The sequence below is a fragment of the Calidris pugnax genome, unplaced genomic scaffold, assembly GCF_001431845.1.
Source record: "Calidris pugnax isolate Ruff unplaced genomic scaffold, ASM143184v1 scaffold81, whole genome shotgun sequence".
NCBI classification, from domain to species: domain Eukaryota; kingdom Metazoa; phylum Chordata; class Aves; order Charadriiformes; family Scolopacidae; genus Calidris; species Calidris pugnax.
In genome coordinates this window covers 8,600,403-8,624,161 of record NW_015090880.1, presented here as the reverse complement: position 1 = coordinate 8,624,161, position 23,759 = coordinate 8,600,403, and the positions used below count along the sequence as shown (strand labels likewise).

The 23,759-nt window shown below is 46.1% G+C and overlaps 1 protein-coding gene across 1 annotated transcript; it reads left to right on the top strand.

Annotated features, from left to right (window-relative positions):
- Positions 1 to 262: 262 nt before the first annotated feature.
- On the top strand, positions 263 to 3,826 carry SNTN (sentan, cilia apical structure protein). The gene is made up of 4 exons (XM_014946702.1): positions 263 to 436; positions 1,019 to 1,053; positions 2,187 to 2,326; positions 3,668 to 3,826. Exons 1-4 carry the CDS (start codon positions 327 to 329, stop codon positions 3,824 to 3,826), a joined length of 444 nt encoding a protein of 147 aa, XP_014802188.1. The 5' UTR covers positions 263 to 326.
- The last annotated feature ends 19,933 nt before the right edge of the window (positions 3,827 to 23,759 follow it).

The following is a 23,759-nucleotide window of genomic DNA, read 5'->3' as shown; positions in this document are numbered from 1 at the left end:
GGTTTCCTATTAAAATGATAATGTGTATGGGTGAATGGGTTCAGTGTCATTTATTCCTGATGCAAAGTTACATCCTTACAAATTCAGGCTCCATTAGTTTGGTTTGTTTCTGTCAAATTCTCACATAAAACAAAAGCCACCCTACTCACCACCCCAGCATTGCTGCCTTACAGGGGCTGCTCCAGCCTGATGTCTTTATCCAGCTCTGTGATCACCAGGTAGCACTTGCATTATTGATAGGGCAGAGCTGAGAGCAGGCAGAGCCTGAATTCACCTGTTTGCTATTGCTCGAGTTGCTTAGAGATCACAAACAGCCTGGCCCCGAGATGTGTGGCTGCAGAGCGAGCGTTCCCAGCACCAAGCAGTACTCGGTCAATCAGCTGCCTCCTGCTCCCACCAAAACCAGCCCTTCGGCCACGGCAGCAATGCCCAAGCAGTAAGTCATCGTTTCTCTTCTTTGCTTTTTCTGGTGATTTGCCATTTGTCTTGAAATTCATTATCTGGATGTGTTTGTCTCTATCAGCAAGCAATCTCTTCTCTGTAATTAGTTTCCAGCGCTTTAGCAAAAGTAAGCAGGCTTTAAGTTTTAACAGAAAGCAGGGAGGTGCTTCTCATGGGTGTGAGTCCTGCTGGAAATAAAAGCTACGTGTCTGCTCCAAACTGGAAGCACTGGTGTCTGGAGGATGACAGACCCCTCTGTATTTCCCTGGGGATGGGCTCAAGAAATTACTTGAAGGACGTGGCAATGTCCCTCTCTTAAAATTATTTAACAAGCACCTTTGATAACAAGTCCAGGCTACTTGCTTTGGTGAGGAACTGGGAGCTGTGGTATGTTGTGGGCTGCTTGTAAAGGCCATTTTCCTTTCCGCTGTGAAGGAAAGCAAGTCTCCCTTGGGAAGCCCTGAGTTCCTGGGGGATTAAATGAGACAGAAATGAGCAAGCCCACTCATGGAGAAACTGTATGTACACACACGATTTGCCAGGTGATAACTGTGCCTCTCTTCTCTCTCACTACCAGCATACCAATAGCCAAGCAGCTGGCATCAATCAAAGGTAAGGGGACCCATTCGTTGCCCCTTGGGGTTCAGAGCTTCCAAAGCCACAGACTGAGTGCAGCAGATCCTGGTGACAGCAGAGCTGCTGAGACCGTGCAGACCCTCAGGCAGTGCAAGAACAGGGGGTGTGGTGGGTTCCTGCATGACATGCACTGACATTGATCTGTGTCTCCTCTTCTGCTCACCTTTCCCTTAAAAATCACAGCCCCAGTCATCTGTGGTATCTGATGGTAAATGAGGGCTATGAGTGTGCAACCTTTAAAATCATGGAATGGTTCAGGTTGGAAGGGACCTTAAAGATCATTCAGTCCCAACCCCCTGCCATGGGCAGGGACACCTCCCACTAGCCCAGGTTGCTCAAAGCCCCATCCAGCCTGGCCTTGAACCCCTCCAGGGATGGGGCAGCCACAGCTTCTCTGGGCAGCCTGTTCCAGTGTCTCACCACCCTCACAGGAAAGAATTTATTCCTAATATCTTGTTTAAATCTCCTCTCTTTCAGTTTAAAACTATTACCCCTTATCCTATCACTACACTCCCTGATAAAGAGTCCCTCCCCCAAATGCAGCTCAGAAGTAGGGGGCATGAATCCAGCCAAATATTCCAACCAAAATCCCAAGTATACTTGGGTAATGCTGAAGTGCAGCCCTGATGCTCAGACATGGACATTTCTGTTCAGTCAGGCTTCCCAGATAGACAACGTTTTCCCTGATACAGGATCCTGGGAGTCTAAATGCATCCAAAAGCTGGCCAGTGTGGCCTGTCCCCATGGTGTGGCAGGTCCTTGTTGGCTGCCCAGGGTGGGGACAGACCAGATGGGTTTCATTCATTATCACTCAAGTAACACCCTTGTGTTACCGCTGCTGTGTGCCCCAGCTCCAACTGAAAGCTCCTTTTTTGGGGTGTGTTTCCATGGGACATGAGGCATGTTGCTGGCCCACTCCAAATAAAATCTGTGCCAGGTCCTCTGTGGGTATAAACAGTTTCAGTCTCATTAACTTTAATGAAACTACACAGATTTCCACCCACTCAGGATGGTTCTGACAGATTCCTTTCAATTATATCTGAAATGCCACTTTTTCTGATAGGCTGATAACATTTTTTTATTTTTTTTCCCTTTTCCTCCCTCCCTAGCTCTAGGAAAAGGCTCAGACCTTGAAAAAGCTTTTGCTACCGCGGCTTTGGTGTATAACAACTCTGCCGACCCCGAGGGCAAGCTCAGCAAAGCTGAAACCAAAAGCCTGCTGCAGACCCAGTTTGGGGGTTTCATACGGGTGAGGGGGCTCGGGCGAGCGGGTGGTACTGGGTGCTTTGGGTGCAGGAATGGCACCTCGTCTCTGTCCTGCAGCTGGGCGAGCATCAGCCCACGGGGTAATCCCGGGTGGCTGCAGTGATTTGGTGCAAACATCTTCAGAGGATTGAGCTGCTTGAAGTTGAGCCTGTGTCTAACACGGGGCTAAAGGAGGGGGGGGCAGCAATAAACTGCTGTTGACATGCCTGCTTGCATTTTTGTTAATGAAGTAGGGCAATTACAAAAAAAAATAAACAAACCCAAGCTCTCAGAGCCCTGACCCAGTACCAGGAAAGCCAGCCCCGTGCCACAAAGCTGCATGCACTGTGGTAACTGGTGGGGCCACTGGGAGAAAGGGAGGGGAAAGCACCTCTCCATTGTCACCCACAATGTTGGTGAAAACCAGCTATATTGGCGCTTGTGGCTGTAAACTTCTTGCAGATATTTTTTTTCCCTTGTTAAATAATTTTTTTAAAAAAAAGGTTTTATTAAGTGGTAGAAAAAACTATGTAGGACTACTAAAAAGAGCTCAACTAAGTAAATAAAATGAATTTTTAGGAGTAAATACATTCTTAATAATGCCTTTGCTTGCAAGAATAATAAAAAAAAATCACATGACTGGTTGGGGAGGGGGAATTAGTACCAAATTAGAAACGAGGTACCTTATGGAAAAGAACTTGAAAATACAAGTGGCCAATCAAATTTGGAATCATGAGATGTTTTAAAGACTATAAAGCTAAAAAAATATCCTGTAACTTTTTTTTAGATAAGGAAATATGAATAACAAGCATGATATTTAATTTTAATAATCCCTTCCATTCCAAGAGTAGTGCCCAGCAAGACAGAGAACAGCAACTGTTGAAGCTATATCTGTAAAATCAACAGTTTCTGAGACCTTTAGAGTATATATTTGAGGACCTGTCTTGAGGTCAGGAGGATGGGTTCGTTGTTTCCTCATTTCCTCTCCCTGGTTTTATCAAGACATGGGGCTCCATTTTTTTCCATCAGTTACCAGCTACATCATCATCACTGCCGGATTTTCAATCATGACTAGATGTCTTAAAAGATGTATTCTGGATTCAAGTGGAAACTTTGGGGACTGGTTATTCTCCTGTCTGATTGCAATAATATTTCTGTTTGAGTTTCTTGGGATACCTTTAGAAAAACTCATATGAATGTGGACATAAAAAGCTGACTGGGAAGATAGAAAAATACATTCATTTTTACAGAGGTGTCCATCTTTTTTTTTTTTTATAATGCAATAAAAAAGGAACTTCATGCTTAATCTTCTTTTTTTTCCCTTTTCATTTAAAATTCTCCATAGGGCCAAGAAAACAAACCAAAATACCAGGAAATAATTTCTGCGCTGGATGAGGAGCTGGAGAACAAAATTGACTTTGAAGATTTCATGATCTTGTTAGTCAGTCTCACTCTAATGTCTGACCTGCTGCAGGAGATCAAAAATGTGAAAACCACAAAATGATCAGCGCTTTAAAAGGAGAAATGGGTTGGCACTTTAGAAGGAAAGCAGGAGGCGAGCCACACACAGAGATAACACCGAGTGCCTGGATGCCTTGTGCTGGTCCCTTTTAAATGGAATAAAATCTTGACCAAACTTGGCTGAACTCACTCCTCTGTAGAAATGGTCTGTGGAGTGAAATGTCAGTGCTCAGGGCTTGGTGTTCACTACATACCTGTTTTGGGAGGGTGTGCTGACTGTCTCGGGGTGGGTCCTGAGACCCCAACACCAGTTAGTCCATGGGTGCAGTCCCCAGCCCAGTTTAATGCCAGGGAACGGCAGCCCGTGCTCTCCCAGACCTTTCCATCATCTCCCACGCCACTGCAAAGAGAGAATGGGGAGACCACTGCAAAAATGTGCATCTCCCCTGGGGACAGCAGCATGCATGGCATGGCCAGTCAGCTCCCCGGGGTCTCCCAGTTACCCCAGTGTGCCACAGCCCTGAGCGGAGCGGTACCAGTGATGGGTTTCACAATTGGCAGCAACCACAAGATCTGTTGCAGCCTTCAGTAAACATTGACTTTAGGCTGCGTGGTTTCCAAGCCACCATTAACCCTTCTGAAAGGAGCATTTATTTATTTACTTTTATTTCCTCCTCCAGCTGACCTGTTCATCAAGTGATCTCTCTGGAAGGAATTTCGAGTCCTGCATTTGCGATGCATCTCTGGCAGAGCTGTGCTCGTGTGAGCAAAGGCCTGACTTAGTTAAATGTGTTTTTTTGTGGAACTGTGAAGAGGAGAAGCCAGATAAGCTAAGAGGTGGCCCAGACTAGGGGTGGCAGGGAAAAGAGGCGGCCAATAAAGTGTTTGTGTTGGAGCTAAATACTATCGTCTACCCAGCCATGGGCTTGGTTAGGACCAGAGCCTCAGTATGATTCTAATTATTCTAATCTTTGTTTAGATTCCTACCTATAAGGTCCTGGCTCAGAGACAATGTTTATCCCACTGTGACATCCCATGGGGGCACAAAAAGCAGTTTCGTGCCTCAGGAACAGAATGTCCTCTGCCAGAATTTAACAAGCCGCTACCAAGACAGTTAAGATGAGTGAGCCAGCAAAACATTGCAACCCTTCTCATTTTCCCCTCTTCCTTGTCTAGAAAGGAGAAGACAGGGATGATTTAGCTTTGGTGCATAATTTTTTAAACAGGAAGGGACCAAAACCTTTGGTCTTAAAAGAGGGAAATTAATGCCAGCTGAGTAACAAGATTTAGCTCCTCGACATAAAAAGGATCTTAGTGTTTCCAGAAGCTAAGAGGATGTTTTGTGACAGATTTTGGTGCAAAGACAAATTGCAGTAGGAGGCCAGCAGCCAGTTGTTTTGAGAGGGAAGGGCTGTGTCTTTGTGCTGCATGGGTTGGAGCTGAAAGAAGAAATGCAAATGGATGCGGTGGGTTTTGAAAAGAAGCTCAGCAGGTAAGGTGCTGCTCCGTGGGGTTTGAACCTCAGCCAGGACTTAATGTGGCAGCCTCGTCCATGAGGGTGTTACAGCTTCATATTGATAATGTATCCCTGGTGTTGCTCAGTCTCTTCCCCCACCCCCTTGGTTTTTGGCTGGCCAGGGAAGATCTGTGAAAGCTTAAAAAATCAGCTGATGCTCATTTTCTGGGGTAGAAAGATGGATTGAATGTGAGAGTCTCTAGAAGGCTTTCCCATTATTAAAGTAAAGAAAAACATGGCACAGCCCTGAAAAGCTTGTTTGGGAGCCACTGGTGACTCTGAAAACATAAATTTCCTAATATCCCTCTGTTACAACACAAAGCTGAAAGGAACAATATTGTGAAGCCAATTAAGAAAGCGTTCTTTGAAATCACAAAGGCCCTAACACAGTTTCTGTTATTGCTGAAATGTTTCTTAATTTTGCATGACTTGAATTAATGACTTAAGAGCCTTTTATCAGATCAATTCACTTTGTCATCTCATCGTATGCAAACCCTTTTTATTCTAATGCAGTGCGTTGCGAGCCAGCATGCCGAGTCCCTGGCTTCGATCAAAAGCTTGTGCTAAGCACAGTAAAAATCCACAGTAAGAAGCAATTGCTGAACAACTCAATAGCAAAGTTATTCAAATGGTAGGGAAGGAATCAGAGGCACAGAAAAACCAAGAGCTGGAACTGGATGCCAGTCCACACTGGGCTGCTCGCACAGAAGACCATGACTTTCTAAGAGGAACCACACTGGTTTCTGCAGGAATTTCTGAACAAAGTGAATGGGGTGTCTGAGGCTGGATCTGCATCAGCCCTTGAAAGTCCCGCCTGATGCTCAAAAGCAGAAGGACGCACTTGGAAGAGCCCCAGCATCTTCTTATAGTCAGGAGTAGGCAGAAGTTTGCAGCTTGGCTGTGGAAGATGCTCTTTTATTAGCTCAGACTATTTGTGGCTGCCCTGAGCACTCTCAGCTAACGGCTTTGAAGCTGATCTGGCGTAGACAGCATGTCTGGCTGCATCCTTGGGGAGCTGGCTAAAAGCTTGCTTAAAAGGCTACTGTTGTGCTTTATTTTGTTCCTAGCTTGCTCCTATTGGAAGCGATGGGAGTTCATCATCGATTTCTCGTAGCAGAGCCCACGCAAGTGCTAAGGAGTTGAACAGGCAGCAAAATTGATGAAATCTGTGGGCTCCTCTGCCTCAGCAAGTGTGAACATCATATCAATATCTGATACCCCCTAGAAGTGATGGCAGCATGAAGAGCAGCTAGTCAAAACCTGACCTTTGTGGGCGTGGGTTTGGGTTGGGATTCGGGCTGTTACACTGTCCAGGTGTGAACAGCCACCCTGGGAGGCTCTGTGAACTTTGGATCTAAGTTTAAAGTTCTGTTCTGAAAAGTCTGAGTCATCTCTGTAGTTATGTGAGCTTTCAAATGACTGCCAGAGGAGAAATGAGGGTCAGGGAGAGCTTCAGCCTTAGATCTCCAGCTTCCACTTCCAAAAATCAGCTCAGGAAGGCAGGTTTGTTCTCATACTTTAATAAACACATCTACAGCTTCTCCTCATGACTTCCTGCTTCATATCTGGCCTTAAGTCTGTGGCCTGCTGGACTTGGAAGGTTTTGAAAATCTGTCTTTAGTCTAATCTCTAAGGTGCTCTCTCCAATCATAGGGGAGCTCTCACATCCAGCCCGCTGACCTTCAGGGGATGAGTCACGGCAGAGTTTTGCACATCAAGCTTTCTGTCAGGAGACTGGGGCCACACGTGCTGTGCATGCAATTTTGCATAAATCTTTCAGGAAAGAGAAATACGTTCCCTAACTGTCTTGCTGTTACAGCACCTTCAGTAAGCCCTCTGGTCCGGGGCACCAGCGCCTGGATGCTGAGGAAACCTTGCAGCCTGGGAGATATTTTACCTGTCTTCTCCTCCCTCGAAGTCAGTGTTGTGTTACTTTTTCATGTAAAATAAAGCTTGCTTTGGTTGCACACACTTTGCAAGTATGTGTGTGAGGCACATTCCCCACCTCGGTACTTCCTGGGGAGGCACCCTTTATCAGGGAGTGTAGTGATAGGCTGAGGGGTAAAGGTTTTAAACTGAAAGAGGGGAGATTTAGATTAGATACTAGAAAAAAATTCTTTACTGTGAGGGTAGTGAGGCACTGGAACAGGTTACCCAGAGAAGCTGTGGCTGCCCCATCCCTGGAGGTGTTCAAGGCCAGATTGGATGGGGCTTTGAGCAACCTGCTCAGGTGGGAGGTGTCCCTGCCCAGGGCAGGGGGGTTGGAACTTGATGATCTTTAAGGTCCCTTCCAACTCTAACCATTCTATGATTCTCTGATTCCATGTGTCATGGCCCATGAAAGCTTCTCAGCAGCTGCTTGCTACATCAACTCAAGTGGTCATTGCAACAGGTCACCTTGCAGAGAGAGGTAGAGGTTTGCATCATAGCCTACCAAGGTAGCAGTTAAATTGTGGCCACATGGTAGGAAAACCTTCATCAGGAGTGTTGGAATGACTCATAAGGATGTTGCGTGGTACATCCCCTTAGGAGCTCACTACAGAGCAGATGAAAAGCTTTGTCCCAGAATTATGTTCTCTCCAAAGTGTGATAGTTTGTGAGCCACAAAGGAGCACTCTGAAACGCCTCCTGGAAAAAAGAGAATGTCTTTGTTTCAAGCTCAGTCAGGGAAGCTAGATAAAGAAGAGATGGTGCTTTTATGGCTTTTTGAACTGACAGCTTTTAATTCCTGCATTGACTTTTACTGCAGTCAGTAGTTTACAAGGCTTCCAGTGAAGCTGTGTCTTCTTTCCTTGCTTTGTTCATCTGCTGTTCCCTCATCCTGCAAGTGTTTATAGCCCTAGTTCTGAGTCCTCCTCCAGCAAAGGTAAACAGCAAATGATGTTCACCAGCCAGATATATCAGGCTGTCTCTCTAATCCCCAACTGCACAGAACAGCCATCAGACATAGATAGATTCAGCGCCACGGGACTTATCTTTTATTCATTGTTATTGTAGGAGTGAGTTTTTGCTATGTGTAGCCATAACGAGAGTCAGTCCCACCATCCAACACATAAAGAGGAGGTGAAGTTGTGATACCCCAACCTGAACATAAAGAAATTAATGAGATCGACCCAAGCCCAGCACCGGGTGTCTGTAGCAGAGGCTGGTTGTGCGTATCTGGTGTAGTGCCTGCCTTGGTCACCATTCCTCCCATTCAAAGGCCCCCAAAAGGCCAACTTGGAAAGGATCTCTTATGCAGAGAATCACAGGTACTTGGTTTCTCCTGGCCAAACACAAATTGGGTTTTACAGTGAATGAGCGTGCAATGGCTCGCCAAAGAGCTCTAGAGTCTCAAACAGGACCTGGAGTAATTAGGGACCCACACAATCTGAGCTGTACCCCAAGTGATGGCTCCTCACGGGATGGCAGCACAAGCTGCAGCCCTTTGCAGGGATGGGTGGCACCTTCACATTTCTGACACCCACAGCGCAACCCCTGGAGCCAAGGGACCAACTTGCACTTGTGATTTCTTCTTCATTTTATTCCCCTTGCCATGATCCAGTTTTCTTGGTTGCTATCTGCTGGATCTTGATGTCTAGAGAAAAACAAACCACAGCACATGCTCTTGTGAAGCTGCTGCTGAAATCAATGAGAGGCCAGGACCTCTCAAGTGGAGGGAAGCAGGTCCTCAAGCAGGCATGTTTCTAACCTTCCAGTAAAACTGGTAGCCCAAAAGGATGCAGAAGTTCATCAGTGGGGACTGCCAAGCCCCTGCTTGTCCTGAGATGATCAATAAATGATGTACAGGATACCAGGAGCTCTTCCACCATTGCAACCTCCTGCACACAGCAGCTATTGGCCTCTGGGCACTCTAGCATCACCAGAGCAAAGGAGAACAAGCACCATAGTAAATGATCTTTGGTGAAAGTCTTGCCTTGCTGCGTGTAATTACTGTGTGGCTTGTTAAGTATTAGCCAATGTTACAAAACAAAATCTGAGGTCTCTGGAAAGGCAGCTAAAGCTGGGACAACACTTTGACTGGATAAATTGATGTATGCTAGGTCTCTGCTTGAGTCTGAAAAACAAAGCTGGCTAGTGCTGGAAATGGTCCAAGTATTCTTACAGTGGAGACAAGCAGAAAGATCTACAACCCAACCCTGAGACCTTTCCTTCTCCTCCAGTGGTGGCCCAGAGAGCCCTCCCACCATTTCTTTGGTTCCCTTTCCCAGGGGTATGAGATAGGTTTCCTTTGACGCCTGGGGCCGTTGGAAGAAGCCTGCATACAAATGTTGACCCATTTCCCACATCCGCTGGTAGATTTTTCTTAATATAATTGTTCTGCCTCCATCCTCACGTGATGCTTTTTTGGAATTTGTTTGGAGACAGCATGCACTAATAGAGACATCCAGGTTAAGCGTTATATGGCAGAGTTTGCTTCTCTAAAGCTGACAGGGGCAAAAACCACATCGGGAACAGAACACCGACAGCTAAACATCCTTTTTCCTTGGGCACTGTAACTGATGTCACAGCTTCCCTGGGTTTATACCCCACTAATTAATTAATGAAAACAAATTGCAAAATTACCTTCTTATTAAACTGATCTTAGTACGGAAATAAGGCTGATTACTTCCCTGACAAACTTTAATTAAGCAGCTACAACAAACTGTAATAAAGAACACAAATTAAAACCAGATCATATTAGACGTGTCTTTGTCAAATGCTGTGTTAAAACTGGGCAACGTGCTCAATGATTGAATGATATGGAAAAGCTCTTTTTCTCTTCTGGTAAGAATCTATCCTATTCCTAGGGGAAGAAGAGTTTATATAAAAACATCACATTAATAACCAACACATCACTGAGTGTTTATCAGCAGTTTCTTTCTAACAGCAGCTCTTAACTTGCATGTTCTGCAAGACTCAGCCATTACAGGGCTTTTTATCTCTTCTCTAAATTTATGCTTGTAGTACACATGACCCAAGGTTATTGCAAAGCCTCCGAGAAAGAGAAAAGCTTTATTACCTGCACATATACTCCTCAATTTGTCTTTCCTATTCTGGCTTTTTAGTGCTTGGATTCAGCTCAGCTGAAAACAGAACACAATTTGAGAGCAATTTGCATAAGAATTGTAAGCAGAGGCCCACACAAATTAGGTATTAATTAATGAGCACCTAAAGCCTTCTGCTGAATGCATCCTGAGGTGAAGCAGCACTGGGAGCACTCAAGTATACGTGAGGGAAAGAGTGAGTAAGCATATAAAATAAAAGAGCAACGCTTAATTCTTCTCCAATATTTATTCTAGCCCTTGAGACCACAGGAGAACTGCAGACTTTTTACCCCTGTTAGAGGGTGACAAGGGCTGCCCTTGTAGCAGAGCTGGGTCAAAAGGAAGGTTTTTCCACACACATCTGAATTCATCCAGCAAATCCCAGAGTGTATCAAGCACAGGATGCTGGGTTCTGGTCAAGGAGCAATGATGCTGCAGAGCCCCCTGAGGAGGGAAAAGCTGCCCCAGCCCCGCAGCCTGGGCAGCACATGGGGACAAAATGGGGCTGGGGGTGCTGGGGTGGGTGTTTGAGGTCTGGGAGGTGGGTGACATGCTGGTGTCCCAGCACAGGCTGTTTTTCTTATGCTGTTAGATGCGTACATCTAATATGGTGGAAAAGGTCTCCTAAGGAGACTGGATGAGCCTGCTGCCCCCCAGAGCTGCTATAGCCACAACCTCCAAAAGAACACATTTTGGTGTTGTTCTCTCCTCCTTCCCAGCCCAGAAAAAATGTTTACCAGCTCTTCCTTAGGCATTTAACTGGCAGTGCTCAGCTGCTGTGTGTTTCAAATCAGCTCAGGTATTCTGATAAAGGGAAAATGCTCCTCTTCTGCAGAGCTCCTGGGAGACAAGTTGGGGTGCTGGACTTCCCAGGCTGAGCAGGTGGGAGAGCTGTTTTGTACTGCCTCACAGGTATGTGAAATGTTTTCTTGTGTCAGAGATTTATTAACGTACATGAAAATAAATGCTGGTATTAATCAGAGTGGGGGGTTTGTTGGTGTCCTTGACCTAACTCAGTTGTGAAGCTATCTTGAGCACAAAGTTTGTATCCCAGCAGCTTTAAGAAGGTCCAATCTGACTTCGCTACTTCTTTTTGTAAGGACTGAGAGCTTAGGAAAGGCAGGATTGTACTGTTGAGCTGGAAGCCATAGGAGCCATCTGCGTGCACTCCTGCAACCTGGAAGTATTTTGCTATTGACAATTATTTCATAGCAAGATTCCTGGCTCAATGTATGCATCCTAATGAGTACTGTGAGCTAGCAGGGGTCAATAGGTACTTTAAGATCAATTGAAATGTCCTATAAGTTTGTTAAAATAACAGAGTAGAGCTTGAATTATTAGCTAATAAGCAAATTAATTGAAACTTGGTTTTTAAGCTCCATGGTATCAATTGCTGCAAGATCTCAGGTCTCTGTAATGTCTCATAAAAATACATGTTGTATAACTGGGATGGAAAGTGATTGATGCAGCCCAGCTACGTGTGCTTCCAAGGGACAACAGGAGGGTTTGGCTTCTGGGACAGTAATGGAGCCCTGGTTCAGGGTTTGGCACTTGATTTGCTCTGAAGGAATGCTTTTAGCTTGCTGCTAAGGTACTTCTGCTGTCGTTGCCCCATGGAGCCCTGCATGATGCTGTGTTGCGTTTGGTGTTGTTAATTGCCTCCTTCCACATCTGCCCTGTGAGAGTGGCTGGTGTTGGGTACCCAGGGAAAGACTGTAGGAAAGCAGATGGCCATTAACTTATATATATTTGTGGGTGTGTATATATAAAACATGTGTTAATAATATATAAAATAATTTGTCTTATGTATACAGAGGCTATAATATGTGTAATACACAGCTATTAATATCTAAGTAATACATCAAATATATTTCCGTTTGTATGCATATATAAAATCTTCTCCAGTTTTCACTATCCTGATTTACTGCACTTACAAACTGTCTCTTGCTTCCAAATGACTTTCTTGCACCATTTGTGACTACAGTGAGCAGTACAGATCCCTGGGTCCCTCCCTGCTCTGTGGAAAAAACTGGGGCTTATTCCTACCCTTGAGGTTTTTGGGCTTTTTATCCCTCTAGTTATTAATGCATTAAAGGATCCTCCCTCTCATCCTGTGACATCCTAGCAGCTTTAAGTGCCTTGGAGAGGGGCTTTGTCAAAAGCCTTTTGGCACTAAAATGCTGCTAAATGGAGTAGGCAATCACTGCTGGTCACTGCTCCTCTCTCATGCTGGTGTGATGAGCTGCCCTGGTCCTTCCCTGCTGCTGATGCTGCTCTTGACAAAGCTTCCCCCCAGTTTGCCAGGCACTAAAGCTCACAGGTCTCCATACCCCACCCCTATCCCAGGGCTCTCTTTTAAAACCCAGTATCACATTTGTCGTGTCTCTGGTATTGAGGTTAAGGTGAGAGGGGTTGTCCACCAGAGGCGGTTGTGGCTAGCATCTGTGGCTGGAGAGCTTAAAAACAAAAGTAGCTTTTTTTCTTTTTCCTGTGTGGAGACTAATTTATTGGCAGTAAAAGCATAAATAGTACAAAGTCAGCCTTTCCCATAGCTTGTAGCTTAATACCTCTTTTCTTCTCTCTTTCCCTGCCAACCAGCATCCAAAAGGTGCCAAGTATTTCACGAAAGTTTGGTTTTTTCCTGTCACGGGCCACTTTTTTTTTTTTTTCTTGAATCTGATTGTTCAGAAACTCCTTTGTTATAATTTAGCTCACTAGTTTATAGGGAGATGGCAGAGGAAAGGTGGCCATGACGATAGCAGAAACTTGAGGGTTTGCTCTTTCGTCTGTGACACACTGCTGTGCTGTAACTGCATCTCGCTGAAGGTAATTACCACCGAAAAGCCGACCTTTTTTCTCGAGAGATCCCCTTTCACAGGTGTGCCTGGTGGGAGCCAAATGCCGGCTCCCACATGACGTGTGCTCAAGTGAGCTCTGAGACAGTGCTCCAAAATCAGGTGTCTCAATTATTCATTAGTTAGTGGTTCCTTGGGGAGGTAAAGAAGGCTGGGGCTTGGGAGCCTGTCTAGAAATACCAGACCAAAACCTGAAGGTGTTTATATTACTTACAGTAACAGGGGTCCTGGAGATGTTCTTCATGTGAATCTGGTTTCAGGGAGGGGCACAACCCTAAAACCTCCCCAGTGGTGAATGGACTGGTTCAAGGATACACTCCCAGCCAGCAGAGCCCCCGAACCTGTGTATGGGCTGAGGGAAGGTGAGCATGGGAAGCAACGTTCCTGGGGCTGCTGGTGGAGCGCCAGGAGACAGACTGGTGATGAATGGTGCCTGTACTGGGGTAACTGGAGTTACTCACACTCTGAAATGTATAGCACAATACCACACCTGTGTTAGCCCAGCCAAATCCCAGCTCCCCACACTCTGCTCATAGGTTTTTGTTTGTGTTAATAGTGACAAGCCACAAAACTGTCCTGAAACTTGTCTTTTGGAACAAATATCCTACAGTGAGTGTATCATCATGTTGTATCATCATGTCTCCCTTTGCCTCCACACTGAGACCTCTCCTTCCACACGCTTCAGGATGCAGGAGCCCATCTCCTGGCTGTTTGTGCACATTGTGCCAAGGGAGCCTTCCTGACTCCCCCCCCCAGCCCAGACTTTGGCCCAGGGACCCACTGTGTCACAGGATGTGGGCACTGTAGGCCAAAGTATTGAAAACAAAAAGGCGTGGAATCGTTAACGACCTTTTTTTTTTTTTTCCCCAACAAGTTTTCTCTGATCTACTGCAGGGCTCTTAATTTGATGAATTAATGTAAGACATGCTAATGTACCAGCAAAGACAGCAGGCGAAGATCTGTCTGCTGATCCCAGACACGACGGTCTTTAACTGCGCTGCTGAGCGTGGTGTGTGCTGATGCCACTAAAAGTTGCCATAAAGATAACAGCAGTATCCATTATTGGAGGAAGAGGGTTCTTGTGGCTTTTAATTTCCCTTCTCCCTCTGTGACAGGAGTGAACAATCACCTTTGTGAGACAGGAGCAGGCTGGTGGGGATCTGCTCCCCAGGTGCCCGGGACTGAGGTGCCTCCCACCAGCAGGTACAGCCTGAGACCCCAGAGTGGGTCCCTGGCTCTCTGCAGGGGTCTTTTGTTCCTGAGGAGATCACAAGGGTGTTTTTGTGTGTCTGTAGCTCAGGGCAATAGGTTTTGTGGTGCATTTTACAGGCTTTGTGGTGCATTTTATTAAAAGCATATCAAAAAAAGGCTCAGACCATCTCTGACTCCACCACAGAGCTGACGTTAGGCCAGAGGTGACAGATGCAGAGCTATTTCACTCCAACTGTACTTTTTTGTTGTTGTTTATCAGTGCATTATCAGCCCTTGAGCACTGACAGGTTTCTTTTAAAGGTGTGGAGGGTGAACCCCTCCTGCAGCCTGCTGCATGTCCTGATCCTCCAGCACAGGGTGCCCAACAAGTGCATCTTCCCTCCTGCAAGGGCTCTGGTCCTGCAGCAAGCAGTGGGACTTGCCACTCCTGGAGCTTGAGGAAAGAAGCTCCCAGCTCCTACATCTGCAATTCAGCCCCAGGGAAAGATCTAGATTTGAAGACAAGTCAGGGAGCCCCACGCTCCTGTTAATGAGCTTGGAAGAGGCCAGGTTAAAGTGCCTGGGGGGGGGAAGATGTTACCTTGGTGCCCATGCATTGGAAGAGGAAGCTCATTGGCTCAGGTCTGTTGCTGGGATAAAGGAAAACTCTTATTGTGTTTCTAGAAGTAGCTCTCCTGTGCTCGCTGTGCAGGGTGACGTGTTGGTACTTTCGCAGCATCCAATAATGATCAGGGTTTGCACATTGAGAAGCAACTTTACAACTTTGCTGTCGGCTTGAACTTGCCCTCGGCAGGTTCTCAAATGATGCATATTGAAATGGAGCCACCTCGAGATGCCTGTGCCTAGAGAGAGACCTCCAACCAGAGAGGACGAGATTGCTCTGTTGCTATTTTGAAAGATAAATGACCTGCCTGCGAGTGGCTGTCTGCTCACGCAAGGAGCATTTAGTCATCTGGCATAAAGCAGGCTATCTAAGCCATTAAGGTGTGTGGGCTTTGCAGTGCATAAATAAGTTACAAATTAGGGATTCTGGGTGGCTGCTCGCCCCTTGTGTGCAGTGCTTCAAGTGATTACTGTTCTCCTCTTTGTCTAATCAAAGATCCTCAGCTCAGAGCAGGTTTCTAATTTAAACACTTGAGTACAACATATCTCACTAAATTAAATAACCTTTACCCAGGCAAATCATCGCAGAAATCTGTGCCTCATGCACAACAGATTCTACCCCCACCTTCTATATGACTTTTTTTCCTTGTCTTAGAAATCATTTACCCTTCAGAAGAAGCTGTATTATGAATATAAACACGGATAATCCAGGGTTTGCAGTATTGTATCTTCAAATAACTCATTTTAAGGCATCTACTAGAAAAATGCAGAAAGCCCCCCATAACTTTGGACGTGATGCCTTAGTGTAGAGGGTTTTGGGCTCCCCAGGCTAAAAGTGGAGTTACTTTGGGACAGGATTTGCAATAGGATATCTTCACTTGGGGGGTCCTCAAACACCTCACACCCTGGTGTGTCTTTCATCTTCTGTCTGTATTGCAATACCGATGCAACTGTCTGGATAAAGCTGATGTGCAAATGTCATAGCGCTGCTCCATGAAGGAGCCTTCCCTGTATAAATACACCTTTATGTAAAAAAAACTTGGTAAGCGAAGTCAGCAGGTGGTCATCGCCACCGAGAGCACCTCTAGAGACTTCATGGCACTTATATTTTTCCTACGCTACTGCCGGACCTCAGCTTTTGGCAGTGCTGTCTGCAGAGCTGAACAGGGATTTTTAGGCTGTCTGATGAAGGAGCTATGCTACAGCTGGCTCTGTTCCAATTTGGAAATGACTTTGGTTCTGTATATAGTAACAGAAAGATATTTAAGGCCCGTGAAAACCTATAAATACTAGCTCCTGTACCTGACCCGGTGGAAGAGGGGGAGTGTGTCATGCTTGATAAATGGTGCCACCTGGCAAAAGGTACATCCTGGGGGTGAGGGATGCAAATGGAGCATCCTTGTAAGAAGAGGGAGACACTAAATATGGCTACACGTGTGCTGGGGCAGAAGATTGCCCTTGTCTACACAGTGGATCATGGAATCATGGAATTTTTGGAGTTGGAAGGGACCTTCTAGAGATCACCTAGCCCAACTCCCCTGCCAAAGCAGGGTTGCCCAGAGCTCATCACTCAGGTTGGCATCCAGGTGGGTCTTGAAGATTTCCAGAGAAGGGGACTCCAAGACCTCCCTGGGCAGCCTGTTCCAGGGCTCTGGCACCCTCACCAGAAAGAAGTTCTTACCCATATTTGAGTGGAACTTCCCATGTTCCAGCTTGTGCCCGTTGCCCCTCATCCTGTCAGTGGGAACCACTGAAAAGTGTCCAGCTCCATCCTCCCTCAAACTGTCTTTTAGATATTTATAAGCATTAATAAGGTCTCCCCTCAGCCTTCTCTTCTCCAGGCTAAAGAGTCCCAGCTCTCTCAGCCTTTCCTCACCAGGGATGTGCTCCAATCCCTTAGTCATCTGCATTGCCCTATGCTGGACTCTCTCCAGTGAAATGAATTAACTTAGAGCCTGACATAAGTGTGTGCTTGGGCTCTGAACTCACAAAAAAAGGTGGCTTTTACAGGGTTTCTTTTCCCTCCCTGCTGGAGGCAGAGACATCTCAATCAGCTGTAAAGCAGCTGCTGGGATGGGCACATGAAAGCACAGCTGGTGCAAGTTGGCTCGATGTGCTGGGCTGGGAGCTGGGACCACTCCATAGAAGCCCAAGGTGTTCTGAGCAGCCATGGGAATGGGCATGGGGAGCAGGCCACAAGCACCGCATTCCCTCTCAAATATGCTGTTTCCACAGGTAAATCGGCATTGCCCTATGCTGGACTCTCTCCAGTGAAATGAATTAACTTAGAGCCTGACATAAGTGTGTGCTTGGGCTCTGAACTCACAAAAAAAGGTGGCTTTTACAGGGTTTCTTTTCCCTCCCTGCTGGAGGCAGAGACATCTCAATCAGCTGTAAAGCAGCTGCTGGGATGGGCACATGAAAGCACAGCTGGTGCAAGTTGGCTCGATGTGCTGGGCTGGGAGCTGGGACCACTCCATAGAAGCCCAAGGTGTTCTGAGCAGCCATGGGAATGGGCATGGGGAGCAGGCCACAAGCACCGCATTCCCTCTCAAATATGCTGTTTCCACAGGTAAATCGGAGCTCGATGTGTGTGTACAAGCATTCAGAGTTACAAACACAGGCATTTGGCTCAAGCTATGGTGTGTGTACAAGCATTCAGAGTTACAAACACAGGCGTTTGGCTCAAGCTTGAAGCCATGCGGAATGGGCATGGGGAGCAGGCCACAAGCACTACATCCCCTCTCAAATGAGCTGTTTCCACGGGTAAATCAAGTCCCGATGTGTGTGTACAAGCATTCAGAGTTACAAACACAGGCGTTTGGCTCAAGCTTGAAGCCATGCAGGCATACCCCCCTGCTGCCGTTCTGTTCATGTCTCGCTGCAGCCAGGAGAGAGATTTTTATAGCTGGAGGTTTTCAGTTAACTGGATTATCCTGAAAGGATAGTGAAGCAGATCTTCGTGTGCATGAAAATATTCAAATATATGGCTTTAAAATATCCATGAAATTGTAGCTTAAAAGGGATTCTTGGGCTGGGGTTATGGCAGATGGGACCTTCTGGGACCCTGTGTGGAAGGGGTCAGCCCTGTGCTCTGCTCGTGGAGGTTCTCTCATTGCCTTTTCTGAATCGGTTCTGGATTTTATGGAGCTCAGCTGCTTATCATCTTGGAAAGGGGTACATCTTCTGCCCTGCTGGGGTTTTTTTGGCCAGGTTTCCCTATACAGAGTGGTGCTGTCTGACCAGTTCTGCCAGGCACAGAGACGGTGCTTGGGCAAAACCTCTCTGTGCCTGCCCAGCTTTGCTGTGGGTAAAACCCTGCGGGCAGCCAGGGGCTTGTGTACAGAGGAGCTGGGCTTTCCTTCAGGTATGATGGAAGAGTTTGAGGGCATCTGTGTTAAGAAACACCCATATTTCGTGTAGAGTCCTCACAGACCAGGGCCAGTCTGGTTTTATCTGTGGTTTGGTATTTTTTCCATCTGTTATCTAACCCAGTCGTGCACAAATCCTGGGGGAGAGCCTCCAGTGTGTGCAAGCCTCAGCTCCTGGCAAGGAGCAGGATCATTACCACAGCACCATGGTGTCCAGAAGTGCCATCCATCAGTAAGGTGGTAGCAGCAATCGATGTGGAGCTGACACAGGCAGGTGATGAGCCACAAATTAGATCTCCTTCTCAGTAAGCAGTTCATTTACAAAGCATTTTCAGGTTTGTTTTGCTTCTGGGTTTTTTTGGTGTGGTTTTTTGTTGTTGCTGTTTGTTGTGGGGCTTGGTTTTTTTTGTGTCCAAATGATCAACAGCTCATCTCTTCTGGATGTGTATCCTCCAGGCTGGAGTTGTTCCTGCCTTCTGGTTTTGATCTAAACCATGCGCTGATGAATGAGAGAAATATTTTTAAGGACAAGAGGATGGTGGGTGCCATATTTCGGGTGTAAACTTTGAATAAGGAGGCATGTGCTAAAACTCATGGAAATTTTGTGAACATCTCTCAGAAATGCCAATCTTTCCTTGGCATGTGAATAATCCTTAATAATGAATAAAGCTGTTGAAGTCCCAAAACAAATGTGAGGCAATAGTTTGCCAAAGGAACAGATGCTGTGTTGCATCCCATTGTACGGTTAAAGCTCCCAGAAACAGCTTCTCAGCAAAAATTTTGCTTTTCCACTAAGTGATACTTCCCAGAGTTGTTTCATTCTGCAAGCTTATAGCTCCTTGCTAAAAAGCAGAAAGCTCTACAAATAAGATGATGCTTATGGCTGGGAAATTAAAATGTTCTGACATCTGTTTTTTTACAGGGGAAAACATTTTTTTTCTTCTTTAACTTCCTTTAATCACTAAATAGATTTCATTTGAAACTTAGGTTTATTTTAATTTTTCCTTCACTCTTTCCATTACACACACCCCCACCCCAACATTATTGTAGGAGATACCTGTGTTTTAGTGCAAAATTGCCCTGGGAGAAACTCCACGTGGTCATTCCTCTTCTTCTTGCCTGGGATCAGGAGGTGACACACCTCCAGGTAGTAACAGATCAACCTTCGTAGCCTGCTGGTCGTGCCAAGCTGTTCCCTGGGAGTCTGGTTGTGGTTTAATCTTGGAACCTGACATCTTCACTGGGGAATTCCAGCGCTGCTGCTGCTGTTGTAAACTGTTGTAGAGGCGTAACTTGCTTTTTTGTGGTCATGCTGGGGGCAAGGGGGCTGCTGCTCCCTTTATAATAGCAATGCTTTATTTTTCACTTTGGAATGGCATAAAGAAAATTACAAAAGCTCCCGTGACAGCTGATGACCTGTGCAAAGTAGCATCAAAAGGACAATAACTACACATTTTTGCACTGGCTAATATTGCCATTGGTCAGTCTGCATCCCAGTGCTGTCTCTGCTTTACAGGCAAACTCTACAGCCCATGGGCAGAGACTGTAGAGTGATACACTAAATGCTATCCTGTGTAACAGGCTGGGTGAGCTGCCTGGATTAGCCCAGTCCAGGCACAGTGCTGGCACCTTGGCTACAACACCCTTGAAATCCAACCGGGCTCTTTGGGGTCTGCGTCTGCAGCTCCTCATGCTGTGTCATCATCATGTGTCACAAGGAAAAGATGGTCTTTCATTTCTTCTAAAAGCCTGTTGTGAAAGGTGTGGGAGCACCTGCATCACCCGGCTGGGCTGCCCTGATGGACACAGCCACTGCTCTTTGCTGTGATCTGATTCACACTTGCTGTTTCTCAGATGTTGAATTGCACCCCTGGGCTTGGCAATAGCTGCGTGGTTTTTAACCCTGATAATATAAGTGAAATTAGCACTGTTAATAGGCTCATTACCTAGTCCTTTTAATACATTTTGCTTTCTAAATGGCAAGTAGGACTCTACCGTGCTAGGCAGACATGGTCCAAGTTCATCCAAAAGAAATGACCAATAATTCAACTCTAATTGAAGGGAGCTCAGGAGAGCACATTACCAGATACTATCTGGAACCGCATTGCAGAGCTGCTCAAGTCCCTCTCGTAACAGTTTAGCAGAAAACTGTGGAGGTTTGTCCCACCAGTACCACTGTCAGATACAATTGCCTTTTACAGAGAGGGCTTGCAAAGTGGCTGCTCATCACTATTCTCTTCAATGTCAGTTGTAACCTGTCAGGCAATGAAATAAAACAAGCTGTTGGCACTGTAATGTATATTTATGCCACCTTTTGTGCATAGCACGTATTCTGTACACCACATGAATCTACATAATCAATTTACTCACTGCGAAAAGCTGTAACTCACAGGCCTGACATGGCTAAAATATTAAAACTCCCTAGAGAGGCACTCCCTACCATCTACACAGCCAGATACCTGCAGATTTCACTCGTTAGTTGTCAAGATGATGGGTTTCCTTTGATGTTGCAGGTATAGCCTGAGCATTCAAACGGTTTACATCTCCTTTTGCAATACAAAATCCAGTGCATTAGATGATTTTCTGAGGAATTAAACCAGGGGAGGAAAAAACAGTATAAACACTTTGGCCAAAGATGCCATAGGGGGACTTGAGCCCCCCTATTTGCTACTGATTGACAAAATCAGGAGTCTGTTCTCCATCATTTTAAACACAAAAATCCCCTATGGAGGCACAAATGCCCCTATGGAGGACTCCAGCTGGCTGCAGGGCTTTATGGAGGGGGAGGACTGGGGCAGGGGCAGGCTGGAGATGGAGATACAGCTCCAGGCTGGGTGTGCTGCTGGTGGTGGAAGAGATGGAGGAATTGGAGCTGGAGGAGGCTCATTGGTAATGACAGTAGCTGGAGCCACCTCCCATCAGAGCTATTGGTCACCACCTCTCTGGAGATGCCCCTACAAAGCAGATGTGAGAGTCCCTGCTAATTGTTAGAACTCTGTAATGTAGATATGGTGCTGTTTTGTTGTTGTTTTCTTAATGTATTAAATGGGCTGCAGAGCTTTGCTGTCTCGTGATGATAAAATGTGACCATATTCATATTCCCCCAACCTTGGCAATCCCCGCGTCTTGAGCTCTGGAGCTCTGGGAAGCTCTCTCTTCTGAGACTGCAACCCAGCCCATGCTTTTGCTGGTGAATGCACACTGGGCTGAACAGCTCTTCCAGCTCAGAGAAAGATGTTGCAGCTGAAACATCAAGGTGACAAAAACTTGACGGTTTTGTGTGTATTTGGGGAAGTTTTTCAGTCGCGCTGATGTGTTAGTCGTTTTTTTAAAGGACTGGTGTAGTTCAGAGTCTTCTAAAAGATAAAATACTCCTTCCAAAGAGGTATCATTTATTCAGGAAAAAGGGATAGTAAAATGGCAGTGACTGTATCCTTGAGAGTGAGTGATTAGAAGAGTGTAACTAAGCTGTATCAGAAAAGCTGAACAAGGATCCTGGAGACTGATTGCAAACGATTCATTGTTTTTTTTCATAGGAACTTCTTTATCTAAGATTAATGACAGGAGGTTAGTGGCATCTTGCTCCAGACCCTTTTTTGGCTCCGGGACCCTTGCCAAAGTTTAGACTCCCGTTCTGAGTGTTGACAGGCGAAGAGAGCGCTTCAAAATGTGTTGTGGACATAATTAGTTACTGTTATCACAGTTTTCTTAATTAGAATATCATAAAAAGGGGAAGTGTGATGATTTACATGGGGAAGATCGGAAGAGCAGCGATTCTAAAGGCCAGAAACTGAATGCCAGAGAGCAGCATAAAGGTTATCTGTCTTTTGGATGAGGGATGGTGCTCACCTGGGACATTCAGAGGGATGCCTGGAGGTGTTCTCACCGATGACTGAACTTTTATATTATTTTTTTTCAACTTTCCACTAACTCAGCCAAATTGCACAAGCCTTTGTTCAGTAATTGCCCATCCATCTCCTGCAGGATGGCTCACCCGCTGCCAGGATCCTTGCAATGCTGATCACTTGCAAACGTTAAAAGGAAGCTTATTTTTAAAAAGACAGCAGCTTCTTTCATAAGCTACATTTTCCCTGCTGTTTCTAGACAAGAGAATCAGAGAAATCCAAGTTATTTATTTTCATAATTGTGAGGAGAAACTAGAAACCTATTTTAAAAAGACAGCAAGGAGCTAAAGAAAACCCAGTTATTTTACCAGTATTTTCTCTGGCAGTTCCTTATCCAGGCTGTGTCTCACTTCTCAGACTTGCCAACCTTAAAAAGGCAAGGTGCCACCTCTCCTGGAGCATGGTTTAGGAAACCCTGCTTCAGCCCTGGCTTGTCCATGCCTGGACACCTGGTTGAAGGCTGCTTCTCTAAGCTGTTTTCCAAATCTCTCTGCCTGGTGAGGAGTCCAGACCAAGCTATTTACAGGCTCGGCTGCCTCTGCCGTGCACGGGGTTGCTTTGCTATTGCAGGGAGGAGTGTTTGACTGGCTTGAAGGCCAGCGCTCTGGCCAGCATGGGATGCCCCCAGTGATTTCTTGGAGGCTGTGGATCTAAAGCTGGCAACAAAAATTGCCACTGATTACCAAAAACTACCACAAACCCCAGAGCTCTTCCTCAGTGGGATGGAAACGGTGTACTTTGGAGGAGGAGGTGCTTTGAGGCTTGCATCTGGGCTGTGCCACGCAACCTTTGCAGCAGTCCTATGTCTGCAAGGAGTGATTAAATGGTTCCTTGGGAACCTGGGATCAGCAGTGCTGTAATCCCACCGTGGTGCCTGTGGCCATGTGTTGCACCTTGCTGGGTCAGACAAGAGGGAGGTGGCAGCTCTGCTCATCCCCTGGACGCTGTGGAGGATCCCACAGCCCTGAGCATTGCTCTCCTCAGGAAGGAGCCCCTGGCAACAGCAGGGTCACACTTTGCACTCAAGGAAGCACCAAGCAATCATAAATACACCTTGCACTGAGCCATGGTGCCAGGATTCATTGGGATTAATTAACCCCCTCCCTTTCCCCCTTCCCTCGGCAAATAGTTTCTGGTGAGATTGAACTTAAAATACCTAAATGAAATTCAGTGTAACTCCCCCCCCCGAAGTTGTGGCTGAATCATAGTTTTCTTGAAGGGAAAAGCTATGTTTTTTCCTAATGGCACGCCTTGTGCATATGGCTGCAAGAACTTGCTCCTCTATCTACATCTCCTCCACCCCCTCCGGCACCGTGCACGCTCACGCACTTGTTGCTCAGGGAATTGATGGTTTTGGGAGCCATGAAGTGTCTGTATCAGTCAGAGGTAGCTGTAACTACTGCTACAAGTGCTGTGTTTAATCCCTGGGAAGTGCTGAGCTGAGAAGCTGGGGGGGAAGTGCTGGTTTTGGGGAAGCGGAGGTGGCA

Coding starts and splice junctions, on each gene's coding strand:
- SNTN (XM_014946702.1), top strand. CDS start 327: ATGTGTGGCTGCAGAGCGAGCGTTCCCAGCACCAAGCAGTACTCGGTC. Junction 437..1,018: donor ACGGCAGCAATGCCCAAGCA/GTAAGTCATCGT, acceptor TCTCACTACCAG/CATACCAATAGCCAAGCAGC. Junction 1,054..2,186: donor GCAGCTGGCATCAATCAAAG/GTAAGGGGACCC, acceptor CTCCCTCCCTAG/CTCTAGGAAAAGGCTCAGAC.